At 42.3% G+C, this 19170-nt stretch overlaps 1 protein-coding gene across 1 annotated transcript; it reads left to right on the top strand.

Annotated features, from left to right (window-relative positions):
* The first annotated feature begins 4295 nt into the window (after positions 1 to 4295).
* gja3 (gap junction protein alpha 3) lies at positions 4296 to 18857 on the top strand. Its single transcript, XM_003219245.4, has 2 exons — positions 4296 to 4566; positions 14720 to 18857. The coding sequence occupies exon 2, from the start codon at positions 14737 to 14739 to the stop codon at positions 16264 to 16266; it is 1530 nt and encodes a 509-aa protein (XP_003219293.1). The 5' UTR covers positions 4296 to 4566; positions 14720 to 14736; the 3' UTR covers positions 16267 to 18857.
* Positions 18858 to 19170: the final 313 nt, after the last annotated feature.

The following is a 19170-nucleotide window of genomic DNA, read 5'->3' as shown; positions in this document are numbered from 1 at the left end:
TGTTGTTGTTGTTATTGTTGTTATTGTTGTTGTTGCTATTACTGAGAGGGGACATGATGGTCATGTTTAAATATTTGAAAGGATGTCACATGGAGAAAGGGCCAATCCTGTTTTCTGCTGCTCTAACAACTAGGACAAGAGCAATGGATTCAAATGGCAGGAAAAGAGATTCCACTGAAACATTAGGAAGAACTTCGTGACTGTAAGAGCTGTCAAGACTGGAATGTGCTGCCCCTTGGAGGGAGGGGGGCTCCTTCTCTGGGGTTTTGAAGCAGAGCTTGGCTGGATATCTATTTGGGGGGGGGGGGTGTCCCTGATTGTGTGTATGTGTGTCGGGGCGGGGGGGGGGGGGTGGACTGGATGGTCCTGGATTTGTGCTGTCAAAGGTTTTCATGGCCAGAATCACTGGGTTGCTGTGAGTTTTTCAGGCTGTATAGCCATTAGCATTATTTCCCAACGTTTCACCTGCATCTATGGCAGGTATCCTCAGAGGTTTTGAGGTATATTGGAAACTAGAACAAGGGAGGGTTATATAGCTGTGGAAGGTCCAGGGTGGGAGAAAGAACTTTTTGTCTGTTGGAGGCAAGTGTGAACACTGTAATTAATCATCTTGATTAGCATTGAAAAGTCTTGCAGCTTCAAGGCATGGTTGATTTTTGCCTGGGGGAATCCTTTTTTGGGAGATGTTAGCTGGCCCAGATTGTTTCCTGTCTGGAATTCCCCTGTTTTCTGAGTGTTGTTCTTTATTTACTCTCCTGGTTTTAGAGTTTTTTAATACTGGCCCGATTTTGTTCATTTTCATGGTTTCCTCCTTTCTGTTGAAATTGTCCACATACTTGTGGATTTCAATGGCTTTTCTGTGTAGCCTGACATGGTGGTTGTTAGAGTGGTCCAGCATTTCTATGTTCTCAAATAATATGCTGTGTCCAGGTTGGTTCATCAAGTGCTCTGCTATGGCTGACTTCTCTGGTAAAGTTAGTCTGCAGTGCCTTGATTCGTGTCTGGGAAATGCTGCGTTTGGTGGTCCCTATGTAGATTTGTCCACAGCTGCAAGGTATACAGTAGACTCCTGCAGAGGTGAGAGGATCCCTCTTGTCCTTTGCTGAACGTAGCATTTGTTGGATTTTCTTAGTGGGTCTCTAGACAGTTTGTAGATTGTGTTTCTTCATGAGCTTCATCACTATACAGTCAGTTGTTCCCCTGATGTATGGTAAGAACACTTTTCCTCTGGGTGGATCTTTGTCTTTCCTCTCCTGGCTTGTTCTTGGCCTTGCAGCTCTTCTGATGTCTGTGGTGGAGTCTCCATTGGCCTGGAGAGCCCAGTTTAGGTGGTTCAATTCATCTTGGAGGAGGGGAGGTTCACTGATTCTTTTTGCACCATCTGCCAGGACTTTAATTGTGCTTTTTTTAACTTGGGTGATGGTTGAAGTTTTTATGAAGGTATCTATCCATGTTTGTAGGTTTTCTGTAAACTGTGTGGCCCAACTGTTGATTGTGTTTGTGCATGACTAGGACATCTAGAAATGGCAATTTTCTTCATTTTCTTTTTCCATGGTGTATTGGATGTTTGGGTGGATACTGTTGAGGTGGTCCAGGAACTTGTTGAGTTCTTCTTCTCCATGGCTCCAAATGGTGAAGGTGTCATCCACATATCTGAACCATATAGTAGGCTTTTTTTGGTGCTGTTTCCAGGGCTTGTTTTTCAAAGTATTCCATGTAGAAATTAGCTATGACTGAGAGGGCTCCCCATGGCCACTCCATCTTTCTGTTCATAGAATTCATTGTCCCACTGGAAGTAGCTTGTGGTGAGGCAATGGTGAAACAGAGCTGTGATGTCTTCTGGGAAATTCTGGTTGATTAGTGCGATGTCTGCTACTGGGACCTTGGTAAGTGGAGACACCACATTGAAGCTGATCAATTTGTCCTTGGTGTTGAGTTTGTTGTTGCTGAGTCCATGTTGCAGTGCATAGTGAACCCAATATGGGTTTGTAGCCAAAGATTTTGCCAAGTCGTATGTGGGGGATCCAATGGCACTCATGATGGGTCTAAGCAGGGTGGAGTCCTTATGGATCATTTTTGAGATTCCATAAACCCTAGGTGGGAGTGCACAGTTGTTGGCGTATGTCAAGGTTAATTGAGGAATTCTTAATCAGAGTGTTAGCTTTTCTGGGGAGGCAGTAAATCGCTGATTCAACATTGGCAACGATGTTAGTAGAAGTCATAATTCCCAATGTTGAATCAGCGATTTACCACCTTTCCAAGGAAGAAACAGAGGAACTAAGAGGGGAAAGTAAGAGGATCCTGAGAAAGGCAAAACTTCCCCCCAGCAACATAACAAGGAAGGAAAGACAAGCCATCAAAGACCTCAACTCAGATCCAGAAATCTCCCAACAGACAAGGGGAATGCCACAGTATTGGCATGGAAACAGAACAATACAAGGAAAAGATCAGACAACTTCTGGATCCCACAATATACAACAAACTAAAACAAGACACAACCAACAAAATCACTATAAAAACTAACACATGAGGACCTTAAACCCCCCTCTCCCCCCCACACACACACACGCGCACCTTGTGCTTTGCCTGCCAGTTATGGGTGGGCCAATTTGGTTGCTTCCACCATATCAGCTATTGCTGCAAGTGTGAATAAATTGTCAAAATTTGCTTGAGATAATGCTTGCGGAGCCTTGGTGATGCAGCAGGTTAAACTGCTGAGCTGCTCAACATGCTGACCAAAAGGTCGGCGGTTTGAATTTGGGGAGTGGGGTGAGCTCCCGCTATTAGCCCCAGCTTCTGCCAACCTAGCAGTTTGAAAACATGCAAATGTGAATAGATCAATAGGAAGATAACCCTGCTCCATGCAGTCATGTATAGCCTTTGGACCTAAGAATCGGGGCTTAGGAGGTGTCTACAGACAACACTGCCTCTTTGCTTAGAAATGGAGATGAGCACCAACCCCCAGAGTTGGACACGACTAGACTTAATGTTGGTGGGGGGGGGGGGGGGCTTTTACATTTACCTGATGCTTGCTGATCACCCAGTGGTGTGACGGGTTAAACTGCTGAGCTGAGGAATTTGCTGACCAAAAGGTTATCAGTTCAAATCCAGGGAATGGGGTGAGTTCTCGCTGTTAGCTCCAGCTTCTGCCAACCAGCAGTTTGAAAACATGCAAATGTGAGTAGATCAATAGGTACTGCTCTGGTGAGAAGGTAATGGCACTCCATGCAGTCATGCCATCCACATGACCTTGGAGGTGTCTACGGACAACGCCGGCTCTTCGGCTTAGAAATGGAGATGAGCACCAACCCCCAGAGTCTGACTGAATGGTTTTAATGTCAGGGGAAAACCTTTACCTTTACTAATGCTTGCAGTTCTTGAGCTGCTGCTGCTGCTCAGTCGTTTAGTCTGTCACTGCCTCCACGTTTTCTCCCTCTATTTGCCAGTTGTCAATAGGTGTAGTTGCCATGATCTTGGTTTTCTTGACGTTTAACTGCAACCCAGCTTTTGCACTTTCTTCTTTCACCTTGGTGATAAGGCTCCTCAGCTCTTCCTCACTTTCGGCCATCAGAGTGGTAACATCTCCATACCTAAGGTTGTTAATGTTTCTTCCAGCAATTTTAACTCCAGCCTTGGATTCCTCAAGCCCCGCATGTCGCATGATGTGTTCTGCGTACAAGTTGAATAGGAAGGGTGAAAGTATGCAGCCCCGCCGCACTCCTTTCCCAATCTTGAACCAGTCAGTTGTTCCGTGATGTGTTCTTACTGTGGCTACTTGGTCTTTATACAGATTTCTCAGGAGACAGACAAGGTGACTTGGTATCCCCATACCACCAAGAACATGCCACAGTTTACTATGATCCACACAGTCTTGAGAGACTTGTTTAATTTTTGCTTCTCTTAGACCTATCGTGGGGATTTGGTTAACCAGTTAAAATTCATGAGTAAACCAGTTTTTTTTAACCTGAAATATTTCGAGGGGAGGTTGAACTCCTAAACCCCCCTCCCCTGGGCTACAGCCCTGCTTCCAACTCTGATTCTCTTGCTGCAGCCCAGAAGGGCAGTGGCTTTCTTAGCTTGGGCATGGCCCTGTTGGCTCCTGTCCAGCTTGCGGTCCTCTCACAGGCAGGCATCCTTCCGGAGGAGGCTGCGCCCGGGATGGGGAGGGGGCTGCTTCCAGGGCCCTGGCCTCCTCCCTCCCTCCCCCACCCAGGTCCTGCGAGGCGTGGCCTGGTCCCGTCCCCGGCCTGCCCGGCGGGTGCAGCCATGCATGCTCATCCGAGCTGACAGCGGCGATGGCCGAGGGGGAGACCCTGCGCTCTGTCTCTCGCCCTCTGGCCAGGAGTCGGGCGCTAAGTCCCAGGAAACTTCCCGACTAGGCAGATTGGGGGATCGGTTTTTTTGTATTAGTTTGTTTCTATTTTATTTATATTATTGGTATTATTATTAGTATTAGTATTCTCCTTGCCTTGCCTTCCCCTCGAGTGGCCTTTCCCCTTCCCATGCGCGGAGAAGGACGGCGCTGAGCGGCTGAGCTTGGCTGGAGGAGGCGGACGGAGCTTCGGGGTAAGAAACGACCCTTTGGGAGGGGAGGAGGGGGCGGGAAAGGTGGCGAGTCTCATCACAGGTGGGGAGTCTCTGCTTCGCCTTGACAGCCTAAGCCGTCGGAGCCCAAGTGAAGGCGCGCTACTTGAAGACGCCTCCTGTCCTGTCATTTGCTCTGATCTCTGCTGTCCTCTGTGGGCCTGGCTCCGGCCCTTTCCTGACCCCAATGGGCACGGTGCCTGCAGGAAGGCGGCCTGGGAGCCAAGTGGAGTCTCCTCCTGACACTTTGGGGAACTCGCGGGGAACTTGCCACCTCTTTTCCCTCTAATGGCTTTCAAATGTTCTCCCCCTGTTGCCCTGCAAAGAGACCCTTCCAGGGAATCCTCCAGGTAGGTGATTGGGACTTCAGTTCCCAGATACCTCGGCTGCCTTTTCCATTGATCAGGAATTTTGGGAGCTAGAGTCCAAAACACTTCAATACCAGAGTTTGGGGACACACAGCTTCACGCTGGGGGCGGTTCTGCACTGACCATATCATTTATGTATTTTATTTATTTACTATATTTATATCCTGCTTTTCTCCACTCAGGGCGGCTTACAAATAGGCAACAATTCAACGCCCTAAAAACAATATAAAAGGAACCCCGGTGGCGAAGTGCGTTAAAGCGCTGAGCTGCTGAACTTGCAGACCGAAAGGTCCGCAGGTTCAAATCCCGGGAGCGGCTTGAGCGCCCGCTGTTAGCACCAGCTCCTGCCAACCTAGCAGTTCGAAAACATGCAAACGTGAGTAGATCAATAGGTACCGCTCCGGCAGGAAGGTTACAGCGCTCTATGCAGTCATGCCGGCCACATGACCTTGGAGGTGTCTATGGACAACGCCGGCTCTTCGGCTTAGAAATGGAGATGAGCACCAACCCCCAGAGTCAGACATGACTGGACTTAACGTCAGGGGAAACCTTTACCTTTAAAAACAATATACGATTAAAATAAACATTTAGACATCTTAGACATATCATATTATATATAATCCGACAGTTAAAAAAACCCATCAAGAACATCTTTAATCATATTTCTTATCAGTTTTTAACTTTTCCATTAAAACTTTACTACATATCTCTCTACAACACACCTTTTATCTACTTATACATGTTTTATTCTTATTGTTGTTGTTGTTGTTGTCTAAGATATTGTTAAATGACGAAATAATGTATACTTATGCATTTTGATGGATAAACTTTAAAAAATTTAAAAAATAAACATTTAAATTAAATTTAAGATCCAAAATTATGTATTTATTATTTGCCATTATTTGCCCAGTGGCACAGAGCTGCTGAACTTGCGGACCGAAAGCCCCAGCTTCCGCCAACCTAGCAGTTCGAAAACATGCAAATGTGAGTAGATTAATAGGTACTGTTCCGGCGGGAAGGTAACGGTGCTCCATGCAGTCATGCCGGCCACATGACCTTGGAGGTGTCTATGGACAACACTGGCTCTTTGGCTTATAAATGGAGAAGAGCAGAGTCGGAAACGACTGAACGTAATGTCAGGGAAAAACCTTTACTTTTACCTATATAGGTCCCCGAAGGGGACTCAGAGCTGCTTACAAGTTATATGTACATGCAATATATTATATTAGAGCATAGCACAATATTAGTATTGTACGTTACTATGTTGTACTCTACCACTATGCTGCAATATTATTAGTAATATTACATGTCATATATAAAATTGAAATACATGAAAACAATTTAAAACATTACAATCACTATTAAAACCACGCTGCTATCCGCAATCATACATAATTCAGGCCATTCCGGTAGTCATTGCACATCATTCTAAATCCATCAATTGCAATATAATTACCTATATATATATACCTTATACCTCTGAGGATACCTGCCATAGATGTGGGCGAAACGTCAGGAGAGAATGCTTCTGGAACATGGCCATACAGCCCGGAAAACACACAACAACCCTGTAATCCCATCCATGAAAGCCTTCGACAATGCAATATAATTATTTGGAATAGTTTGAACTGCCTGATATGGTCAGTGTAGAACAGGCATGGGCAAACTTCGGCCCCGATGTGTTTTGGACTTCAACTCCCAGAAATCCCAGCCAGTTTACCGGCTTTTAGGAATTATGGGAGTTGACGTCCAAAACATCTGGAGGGACGAAGTTTGCCCAGGCCTGATCTACTGCCTCAAAGACAATCAACAGCATCTGAAGAAGTAGACTGAAGGTGCCTGTAGTTTGTAGAATTAATGCAATTTGAATTAATGCGCTTTAACTGCTATGGAAACCTGGTATTTCTAGTTTGCAGAGGCACTAGCCCTTCTTTGGCAGACAAGGCTAAAGCGATAATAATAATAATAATAATAATAATAATAATAATAATAATAATAATAATAAGTTGTTGTGTGTTTTCTGGGCTGTATGGCCATGTTCCAGAATAATAATAATAATAATAATAATAATAATAATAATAATAATAATAATAATAATGGGTTGTGTGTTTTCCACCATGTCTCCTGTATCAATTTAATGATATATTAATATATAATATTATACTATACTAATATAATAATATATTGTATATACATGTAATATTAATAATAATATTATGATGCAATACAATAATGTAATAATAATTATAATTCACTATTATAATTGTATATTTATATTACATGTAATATTACTAATAATATTGCAATATAGTCGTATAATATAATATATTGTATGTATATATACTTGTAAACCGCCCTGAGTCCCCTTCGGGTTGAGAAGGGCGGGATATAAATGTCGCAAAACATTTAATACCCTAAATAAGTACAAACACATTTAAAAAACCCTACAACTTCTGTGATTCCGTAGCACTGAGCCATGGAAGTTAAAGGAGTGTCAAATACACTAATTCTAGAATGTAGAATTGCACTTGAAGTCCAGGAAAGCTTCGTGGTCATAATATCGAGCTCCCTTTGCTCCCTAATCTTCTAGACTAACAGGCTATGTCTTCGAATTCGCGTGATATTGTTGTTGTATGCCTTATGGTTGTATCTAACTCGTAGTTCCTCTATGGGAGATTCTTGGCAAGAATATGCCCAGAGGGGGGTTAATTTGCCCTCATTTGAGACCGAGAGAGTGTGACTAAATTCCAGCAAGAAGGTAGCAAAAGGAATCCACCCACCAATGATAACCTTGATGGAACATGCCAAGCGTTATCTGCCCTTGGTTTTCGACAGTACAAGGCACAATAGATACCCCGAGAGAAGACTTTTTCAGGGTCTTCTATCATGTATCGTTTCTCTTAAACTAGAAAAGTGTCCGAATTGCAATCATCATCATCATCATCATCATCCTGCTTTGCTTTCCTAAAAGAGATTTAAAGACACTTTGAATTGCAAACATGTGTGTTCCTGGAGGGGGGATTCCTTAGGTGCACTAGCTCTACACTGAGGAATTAATGCAGTTTGACACCACTTTGATTGCCCTGCCTCAATGCTATGGAGTTGTTGTCTTACAAGGTCTTTCCCTTTCTCTGCCAAAGAGTGCTGGTGCCTCACCAAACTTCAAATCCCAAATTCCATTGCTTTGAGTCAGGGCAGTCAAAGTAGTGTCAGACTGTAGTGTAGATGCACCCCTTGTTATTGTGTAAAGGTTTATACTGAAGGTTTATATTTCGCATTACTAAATGATGATGATGATGCAGCAGCAGCAGCAAAAACAATAATTCCTGCGAACATTATTTCTGGCCCTTTAATCTAATAATAATAATAATAATAATAATAATAATAATAATAATAATAATAATAATAATAATAAACTGCGCGCATCATCCGAAAATACATCACACAGTCCTAGACACTTGGGAAGTGTTGACTTGTGATTTTGTGGTACGAAATCCAGCATATCTATTTTGTTTGCTGTGTAATAATAATAATAATAATAATAATAATAATAATAATATATTTGTATCCCACTTTTCTCCCTAAACGAGACCCAAAGCGGCTCACAACAACATAAAACAATACAAATCACCATACATATATTTTGTTACTAGTTTTAATTCTGTGGTTGATTTTATTTGTTTTGTGTACTTATGTTCATTATTCGTATTATGTTTAAGTTGTCCTTTGCTATGTTGGAAACTGCCCTGAGTCCCTTGAGGAAATAGGGCAGTATATAAATAAAGTTTCTATTATTATTATTATTATTATTATTATTATTATTATTATTATTATTATTACATATATATAACAATAATCTATCAAATGATTGTGGGGAACTCAACAAAACAGAGAGTGAACTTAGCACGACTCACTAAGGGCCCTTCCACACAGCCCTATATCCCAGAATATCAAGGCAGAAAATCCCACAATATCTGCTTTGAACTGAGTTATCTGAGTCCACACTCAGATAATGTGGAATTTTCTGCCTTGGTATTCAGGGATATTCTGGCTGTGTGGAAGGGCCCCAAGAGTCTGTCACTGAACTCTGGTCTTTAATTGAGATTTTTTTTCCCCTTGAAAACTAAAAGATCAGTTGGATTTAATAGGGATTTATAAGAGTGCATCTACACTGTGGAATTAATCCAGCTTGACTCCACTTTAACAATAACTGAAAACTATGGAACAATGGGAGTTTTACAAGGTCTTTCTCTGCTAAAGAGCACACTACACACTACTACTGAGTCCCTTCGGGTGAGAAGGGCGGGATATAAATGTTGGAAATAAATTGGAAATAAATACACATCCCAGTACTCCGCAGCGTGGAACCAGAGCAGTGAAAGTGGTGTCAAGCTGGATTAATTCTACAGCATAGATGCACCCTCTGGTTCTGGAAACCAGCCTAACACCACTCCCCACTGGGTCCAAAACACCCAAGTTTGCCCATGTCGGAGCTAGTTTCTAGCTACCACATCAAACTACAAAACTACAGCACAAACAAAACGTACACCTACACCCACATATCCACAAACTACATTAACAAACACGGACAAAGCAGGACAGGAGGGAAGAAACCATCCAAACTTGACTCCCAGAGCAGGAGGGAAAAGCGCGATCCTGCCTAAGTTGTTTATTCGTCCAGTCGCTTCCGATTCTTCTTTCTGACCTCATGGTCCTGCCTAAGTAAGGTCCATAAATGAACACTTTGGCTGCCATTGTAAACAAACAAACAATCATAAACCCGAATTAGGTGCCACGCAGCAAAGTTATGTCCCTCGCGATGTCCTCTCAAGCGTAATAGATCCGAGGAAGGAGGAATGGGTGATCCATCAGTTAAAGCCTCTTCATGGATGGGATTTGGGAAAAAATGCTAAGGGGAAACGAAGGCAGTTCGACACCACTTTAACTGCCATGACTCGATGCTATAGAATCATGGGAGTTGTAGTTCTACAAGGCTTTCCCCTCACCAGCTGCAGCTCCCATAGCATTGAGCCAGGGCAGTGAAAGTGGGATCAGACTGCATCAGTTCTACAATGGGGATGAACCCAGAGGCGAGAAAATGCCTGGAAGTCTTTGTTCAATCCCAAGACTGGGAAAAGATCCTTTTGACGCCACCCCCGCCCATTCTTTGGTCTTCTTCTCCCTATTTAGAAGGCATTCGTTATCAGAGCATGAATCCACTTTAAACACGGTTTCTGCCTCCTGCAGAATTCTGGGGTTTGTAGTTTGGTGAGGCCCAGGACCTGTCTGGCTGAGCTGCTTGAAGCCCCCTCCCTAAAGTGGATTTAAAGTGGATTTAAAGTGGATCCAAGCTCTAGTGTGAGGAGGTCCGAAGTCAGTCTCTACTAAAATGGCTTTGTTGCTAAAGTTGAGAAGTGTCCACTTGGATCACCCCAGTTTTTGCTCTAGGCTTGCCTTTTAGACGTTTTTGGAGGGAGGAGCTCTGAGAAACAAAAATAAAAAGGTCTACATTTTGTGAGAGTGTTTTGGCTAGTAGCTTTTGCTTAATATAATAAACTGGTGGTCATGTTCATCTATTCCAAATCCATATCTTGACCACAGGGCGTGGGCAAACTTCGACCTTCCAGATGTTTTGGACTTCAACTCCCACAATTCCTAACATTCAATTCCCACAATTCCTAACAGCCTCAGGCCCTTTCCTTTCTGGCTTGTCCTTGGCCTCTGCAGGAGGGGGCCTGAGGCTTTTAGGAATGGTGGGAGCTGAAGTCCAAAACACATGGAGGGTCGAAGTTTGCCCAGGCCTGATTTATACAATTATTTGTTTTCTGGGTAGTTTCTATTTATTTTTTTATTTCTGTTTTATCTTAAATGCCCTTCCCCCAAAGCAGTGGTTCTCAACCTGTGGGTCACCAGGTGTTTTTGGCCTACAACTCCCAGAAATCCCATCCAGTTTACCAGCTGTTAGGATTTCTGGGACTTGAAGGCCAAGGCCAAAACATCTGGGGACCCACAGGTTGAGAACCACTGTCCCAAAGTCATGCAAATACTAAATAAATAAAGAACAACACTCAAAAAGCAGGTGAATTCCAGACAAGAAACAATCAGGACCACTTAACACCTCCCAACAAAGGATTCCCCCAGGCAGGAAACAACCAGGATTTGAAGCTGAAAGGCCAATCAATGCTAATCAAGGTGGCCAATTGCAACATGCCTCAAAGAGATAAGAGTTTTTTCACTCACTGTGGACATTCCACAGATATATAAACCCCACTTGCCTAGTTTCCAACAGACCTCACAACCTCTGAGGATGCCTGCCATAGATGTGGGCAAAACATCAGGAGACAATACTTCTGAACCAGTGATTTTGGCCATGAAAGCCTTCGGCAACTCAACATTCATCTATTCTGAATCCAGATCTTGACCACAGCAGGTGGATTTATAGGATTATTTGTTTTCTGAGTAGTATCTATTTGTTTTTTTATTTCTGTTTCACTGTAAATGCCCTTCCCCCAAAGTCATGCAAATACTAGTGGTAAACAGAACAGTTTACATGTGGTTGTCTTAGTCTGAAGGTGAGCATCCTAAGAGCTTTTCTCCAACACTCTGGGATACTATATTTCCCTGTAAAAACCCTTCCTTTTCATAAATGTCATAGGAATAAAATGCATACTATCTTGGCATCAGTGCTGAAGAATAAAACATTCTTCTAAAATGATTCCAACACATGCATACACACCATTCCTTTAGGTTTAAAATTTAATAATCTTTTCATGTCTTTTTCCATCTTAAAAACCAAAACTAATATGCAAAGTTGTTAAAACAACATTTGATCATTAATCAGGGAAATGTCTAAAAGTGTAACATTTACTGGGTTGTTGTGAGTTTTCTGGGCTGTATGGCCCTGTTCCAGAAACATTCTCTCCTGACATTTTGCCCACATCTATGTCAGGCAACATCACAACCTCTGAGAATGCCTGCCATAGATGTAGGCGAAACGTCAGAAGAGAATGCTTCTGGAACATGGCTATACAGCCTGGAAAACTCACAGCAACCCAGTGATTCCAGCCTTAAAAGCCTTTGACAACATATTGCGATATTTTCATTTTACACATGGTCTTCCAGAGAGGATTAGAGCACCTTTTCAAATGAAATTACTATTATTTTACTTCAAATAGAAATAAGCAACTGAAGCTATGCACTTCTGAAATTAATGTTAGCACATATTTTGAAACAGAATTATCCACAGCACCCGTGGATCATGAATTTAGCTTATGATTGAAACTGCTTTGGCTCTGATTTGTTCCCTAATGTTCCTGTGATGGGCTATCCAATTTCTGCTTTTTAAAACATCTGAATATGTTCTAAATTGTGTTGTCAAAGGCTTTCATGGCCAGAATCACTGGGTTGCTGTAAGTTTTCCAGGCTGTATGGCCATGTTCCAGAAGCATTCTCTCCTGATGTTTCGACCACATCTATGGCAGGCATCCTCAGAGGTTGTCAGGTCTTTTGGAAACTAGTAAAGTGGGTTTATATATCTGTGGAAAATTCAGGGTAGGAGAAAAAACTCTTATCTGCCTGAGAGAGGTGTGAATGTTGCAATTGGCCAGTTTGATTAGCATTAAATAGCCTGGGAGCTTCAAAACCTGGCTGTTCCCTGCCTGGGGGAATCCTTTGTTGGACTCTAAAATCAGGACAGTAAATAAAGAACAACATTAAAAAACAGGTGAATTCCACACAAGAAACAATCAAGACCAGTTAAAACTTCCCAACAAAGGATTCCCCCAGGCAGGAAGGAGACAGGTTTTGAAGCTGCCAGGCTATTCAATGCTAATCAAGCTGGCCAATTGCAGAATCCACAAATGCCTCAATAGTTCTTTCTGTCACCCTGAATATTCCACAGATATATAAACCCCACTTGCCTCCTTTCCAGCACCTCACAACCTCTGAGGATGCCTGCCACAGATGTGGATCAGGAGAGAATGCTTCTGGAACATGGCCATACAGCAAACCAATGTTTTACATTGTTTAAAATGTATGTCACCATGAGACCCTGTGATAAAGGGCAGAATAGAAAGATTTTAATAAGTAATGCATTGGAATTATTTGAAATTTAGCCTCCTAAAGTCATTAAAATACTTTAAGTAGCTAATTGGTCAAGGCTATAAACTTGCTCATAGTTAAGATAAACGTTTCCATTCAGGATTTCCAAAAAGCTACCATAACTGAAGACAGGCAATGGAGACATTGAGCAACTCTTGAGGTTGGTGTTTGTGCATGACATTTCCTTCTCTACCTCAAAGAAGTGCTTTCCTTTTCTAGAACAGCAGAAAAAGAAGGAGGAAAATCATATCTTAAGCTATAGATGTGTCTTCAGTGTAAAAATACCGTCATGATTAGGTGAATTCTATGATTTAAACATAAAAAAGGTTTAAAAATCCTAAGTCCTGAAACAAATCAGTAATGACTGTGGGCAAGTTTAGTGCCCCAAACATGTTGGCACACTTTGTGAGGATGAATGGAAGAGCCAAAGGAATGATGGCTGATATCGTGAATGAATTGTCTATTGTACCAGCCATAGGCCATGACATCAAATAATATACAACCTTTAAAAGTACAATAAATACTTTCCAATATAAACATTAAAACTACTGGCTCTTTAAAATTACAATAGCAGGGACACAATAACAATAAAAACGTCTCATTTGTGTCATCCCAAACTATCTTCATTTCTAGCCTTCGCTGTGAAATTTAGCTCGGATACTTTGGGCTGCAACTGCATGTATGGCAACCTTTAATGTTATATTTTTGGACTAATCTGCCAACAGGTCACAGATAACTGCTAACTGTATCAGAATTCCCAAATATGAGGACTGTACACTACAATTTTGTTGCAGGTTAAGTTGCACAAGTCAAACACTGAATATACTGGTACCTTCAATTAGCTTATATGTACTAAGACTTAGCCATGTGATTTACAGAGATGGCACTTAAGTTCAATATTATGGAGCATTTTAAGCCAAAACTGTCAGTATAACTACCAAAAGACACTCTCTCAAGATGTACAACTATGGCACAATGAAATGTTTCTTGGATTGTATCCTCTAGGTTGCAGATGGACAGGAGGGTGAGGTTACACTGAACACTAAAAGGTTTTACCCGATAGTGATTGCTCGGATTGAATGTACAGCAGAGTCTCGCTTATCCAAGTTTCTGTATTATCCTGAGCAGTTTGCCTTTTAGTAGTCAATGTTTTTGTAGTCAATTTTTCAATAAATTGTGAAATTTTGGTGCTAAATTCATAAATACAGTAATTATTACATAACTTTATCGTGTACTGAACTGCTTTTTCTATCCATTTGTTGTAAAGCATGATGTTTTGGTGCTTAATTTGTAAAATCATAATGTAATTTGATGTTGAATAGGCCTTTCCTTAATCTCTCTTTATTATTCAACATTTTTGCTTATCCAATGTTCTGCCGGTCCGTTTATGTTGGATAAGTGAGACTCTACTGTATTTCAAGGTTCACTATAGGCCATTATTTCGTGTCTTCAAATGACTATCAACAAGTGCCACAATTCCAGCTGTGTTTTGTATTATTGTTGCAAATAGTCTGTTATATATCGTAGTTAATAGTTTATAGTACAGAAAATGACTGAAAATGTTATTTATAAATATAAACTTAAATAGATCCTTTTTAAGGAAAAATTATTTGCCTGGTTTTCTCAGAATATTTTGTAATAATGTTGTTGTAATGTTCTTATTATAGGTTAGAGATCTGAAACAATGGGTGACTGGAACTTTCTGGGGAGACTATTAGAGAATGCACAAGAACACTCCACAGTTATTGGCAAGGTTTGGCTGACAGTACTATTTATCTTCAGGATTTTGGTCTTGGGGGCCGCTGCTGAGGAGGTCTGGGGAGATGAACAATCAGACTTTACATGCAACACACAACAACCTGGTTGTGAAAATGTCTGCTATGATGAAGCCTTCCCAATCTCTCATATCCGTTTCTGGGTGCTGCAGATCATTTTTGTCTCCACGCCAACCCTCATCTACCTGGGCCATGTGCTTCACATCGTGCGCATGGAGGAAAAGAAAAAGGAGAAGGAAGAAGAAATTAGGCAAAGGGGAAATGGCAAGGATACCAATACCAGCCACCTCAAGGGATCCAAAGGAGAAGGGGGCAGTGATGTTAGCAGCAACAACAACAGGGATCCACCTCCACGGAAAGAAGAGAAATCACCACTCCGTGATGAGCGTGGCAGGATTCGGATGGCAGGTGCTCTGCTGCGCACCTATGTCTTTAACATTATTTTCAAAACTCTCTTTGAAGTTGCCTTTATCGTGGGCCAGTATTTCCTGTATGGCTTTCAGCTGAAGCCACTCTACCGTTGTGGCCGCTGGCCCTGCCCAAATATTGTGGATTGTTTCATTTCAAGGCCCACAGAGAAGACTGTCTTCATCATCTTCATGTTGGCTGTGGCTTGTCTCTCTCTGCTCCTCAATATGTTTGAGATGTACCACTTGGGATGGAAGAAGTTCAAGCAGGGCATGACTAGAAGATACAGCCGCACAGCACCTGCTCTGACCACGGTTGCATCCATTTCAGAAGTGGAGGACTCCAAACCTCTCTCCTCCTCAGCCTTGTCTCCAACTGCAGAGCCTCCGGTTGTCTCAGTCGTTCTGCCTGAAACCCGTACCATCACCCCACTGGCTTTTCCTCAAGTCCAGCTGCCGCATTATACTGAGGCTACCGCTAGGCCTCAGCTACCCTCTGTTACAACCTCTCTGGTTGGATATCCAAGCGAGCCCCCGGCTGGTGAAGGGATGTGCAAGGCCACTGTGCACACAGCAGTCTCGACACCTATAGCAACCACGTCCTCCATCCCTACCCCTTCCCCTGTCATCAGCTCCTACTTCAACAGCCACACCCTGGCTCATAAGCAGAATTGGGCCAACATGGCAGTCGAGCATCAGAGGAAAATGCTGCTTTCCAGCTCGCTTGCCTCTTCCACCCCCAGCAGCCTTCAACGATCCCATCCAGAACAAGAGGAAAGCTGTGAACACCCTCCACCTCCGCCTTCTTTGTCACCGGTCGCTGCCGCCAACAGCAGCAGCGTGAGCACCAGCTTGAGTGGGGGAAGCGGCAGCAAGTGGGAGGGAGAAGGTGAAGAAGACGAGCGGCCCATGTCAGCCACCTGCACCCTGGTGGAGATGCATGACCCCCCTCTGCTCATAGACTCACGTCGCTTGAGCAGAGCTAGTAAGTCGAGCAGCAGCAGGGCCAGGTCAGATGACTTGACCATCTAACTTGATCCCTTGCACTTGGAGGGAGGGATGGCAGAGGCAGCAAAATGTAAAGGGGAACCCACATGAGGATTGGGTGGGATCGGGTTGGGGATGGGGATATAGGGAGGGTTAGACTAGGCTCGACCCCAGGACAGGGGGGATAGGGGAGGCCATGATTCCAAACTGTTAAGTTTGTAGTTCTTGCAATCTGTGGCTTGTAGTGGTGATAGTGGTGATGATGGGAAGGATTACTTATCAATGTTTTCTCGTAGGTCAGGAGTGGCTCTGGTGCAGCCCCTTGACCAAGGGACCAATACAGCCAGATCTTGCAAGGGGGGAAAGACTTCATGTGCCAGCAGCAAGTGAGAACATGCTGTTCATAAGGCCATACCCCCTGCAAAAAATGTTTAGTTTTTAACATCTGTCATCTCTCTCTTTCCCTCACCACTGTTATATTTACTACCTTAGGTTCACATTTAGTTCTTTCAAAGGAAGAACGGAGGGGGAAGGGGAAGGGAGAGGGAGGGGGAATAAATATACATAGGAAGCAGAGGCTTACTTTATGTTAACCCAGGCATGGGCAAACTTCAGCCCTCCAGGTGTTTGAACTTCAACTCCTATTGGCTGTTAGGAATTGTGGGAGTTGAAGTCCAAAACACCTGGAAAGCCAAAGTTTGTCCATGCCTGCATTAACCTTTCCTACCTGCCACCAATAATTTCCCTGGCATGAAAACAACAAGAGATCACATGGGTCAAACAAGCATATTAAAAAGTAGCAGGCTTACAATTCTCCTATTTAAATAGGACAGTTTCTACTTGTAATAATTTGCCAGTTCGAATGGGTCTGGACTGGGCAATATGGAAGTAACTCCTCTTATAGATTTCATCATTCATAGTTCATTAATTAGCATTTTGGTTTTTTCTCCCTTTTCCTTCCCCCGTCCCTTGCCATCCTTTGACTCTGGATCTGTGTGGAAGTGTCAGTCTTGAAATTCTTCTATACAATGTTTCCAAACCATGAATACATATTTTAAATCTACGTGTTCTTTTTAAATGTTTGGTTCTGTATTCTGAAATTAATGCTGAAACTCCAAAAACAAAGAACTAAAGCACATGTGTCTCAACATACGACATTGTCGAGTTTGAAATACAGAAAAGAAATTGTTCCGGTGTGTGGGGTTTATTTGCCTTTTGTGGCAATTATGAGCAGAACTGTAGGGTGAACTCGGACTATGTATTTTGAATGACTAGATAGTTTTGAGTTAGTTGGGAAAAGTACTGAGAACACAATTTGTCAGAGGTGAGAGTTTTCAAATTATATTGATTCAAAAGGAGAGAGTAAAGGAAGTAGGTGTGCCTCTAGTTAAAATAAATAGAATTTAAAAGGAATTATTGTTGGCCAATAGAAGTCAGTAGGGGTAAACCACATTTGGCAAAAGCTTCACATCATGACCATGGCTGCAATCCTAAACATGCATATTCCATTTTTCTCAGTGGGGCTTATTTCCAAGTACATATGTACAAGATTGTGCTGTAGTGAAATATTATGCTGCATACCTGAATACTCTAAAAAATCTTTACAGGTTTCCAATTAATATGTCAGTGTATTTCTTTCATCTCATGGAAGAAGCATACAGGGATTTAAAAAGTAGCATATCTTACAGCATATTGTTGGCCATTCCCATAAATGGAAAATAACTTGTCTGCAGCATAATAATATGTCAAAAACAAACAAGTAGGACCTGACCCCGCTAAATGTAGTTGTGCTCAACCCATCTGGAAAAAATGGATTTGTGTTGTCAAAGGCTTTCATGGCCGGAATCACAGGGTTGCTGTGAGTTTTCCAGGCTGTATGGCCATTTTCCAGAAGTATTCTCTCCTGACATTTCACCCACATCTATGGCAGGCATCCTCAGAAGTAGTGAGGTTTTGGAAACTATATAAACCCACTTGCCTAGTTTCCAACACCTCACAACATCTGAGAATGCCGCCATAGATGTGGACAAAACGTTAGGAGAGAATGCTTCTGGAACATGGCCGTACAGCCTGGAAAACTCGCAGCAACCCAAAAATGTATTTGCTAGTTGCAACTTAACTTGGCTTCTGTGGGGTTTAAGTTCTACTAACTGCCTTTGAAACCAGATCCAAAATCGAATGTGTTTATGTTTAACTGTTTTTGACCTACTTTTGGTGCTTCCCTTGTCTGTAAATTAAAGGATTACATTGTTTAGAATTAGGAAATACATTTGAATATACTGTGACTGAATTTCACTTTCTGAATCTGATTCAGAAGTGATGCAGAGTAGATACATTATCTGTGAAACATCCTCATAGAGATGCAATTCACTGCCAATTACAAGAAGCACATTTCTGTGCATTTTTACTCAGAAGTCAGTCTTAATTTTTTGGAGCCAACTTTCAAGTAAGCATGGGTAGGATTGCAGCCTATGTTAATCAGTGAAGCTGAGGACAGAAAATTTTAGAATACACTTGTATAAAGAAGACATTTCAAACATAACATTGAGCATCTAGCTCAGGCATGGGCAAATTTTGTCCCTCCGGGAGTTTTGGACTTCAACTCCCACAATTCCTAACAGCCTCAGGTCCTTTCCTTTTCCCCCTAAGCTGCTTAAGCGGCTGAGAGGGAAAAGGAAGGGGCCTGAGGCTGTTAGGAATTGTGGGAGTTGAAGTCCAAAACACCTGGAGGGCCCAAGTTTGCCCATGCCTGAGCTCTCTTTTGTAAAGTTCAGTGAACGTATCCCATGCAAACTAAAAATCATGGCATTTCTATATTCACCATTATTTCATGTAGTGTTCAAATAACTACTTTTGTAATTTAGCACAGGTTGAGCATTCCTTATCTAGAATTCTGAAATACAATTTTTTTCAAAATCCTATGTGTATAAGCTATACATGAAACGTGCA

The sequence above is a fragment of the Anolis carolinensis genome, chromosome 3 (assembly GCF_035594765.1).
Source record: "Anolis carolinensis isolate JA03-04 chromosome 3, rAnoCar3.1.pri, whole genome shotgun sequence".
NCBI classification, from domain to species: Eukaryota; Metazoa; Chordata; class Lepidosauria; order Squamata; family Dactyloidae; genus Anolis; species Anolis carolinensis.
This window is presented reverse-complemented; position numbering and strand designations above follow the sequence as displayed.

Coding starts and splice junctions, on each gene's coding strand:
- gja3 (XM_003219245.4), top strand. CDS start 14,737: ATGGGTGACTGGAACTTTCTGGGGAGACTATTAGAGAATGCACAAGAA.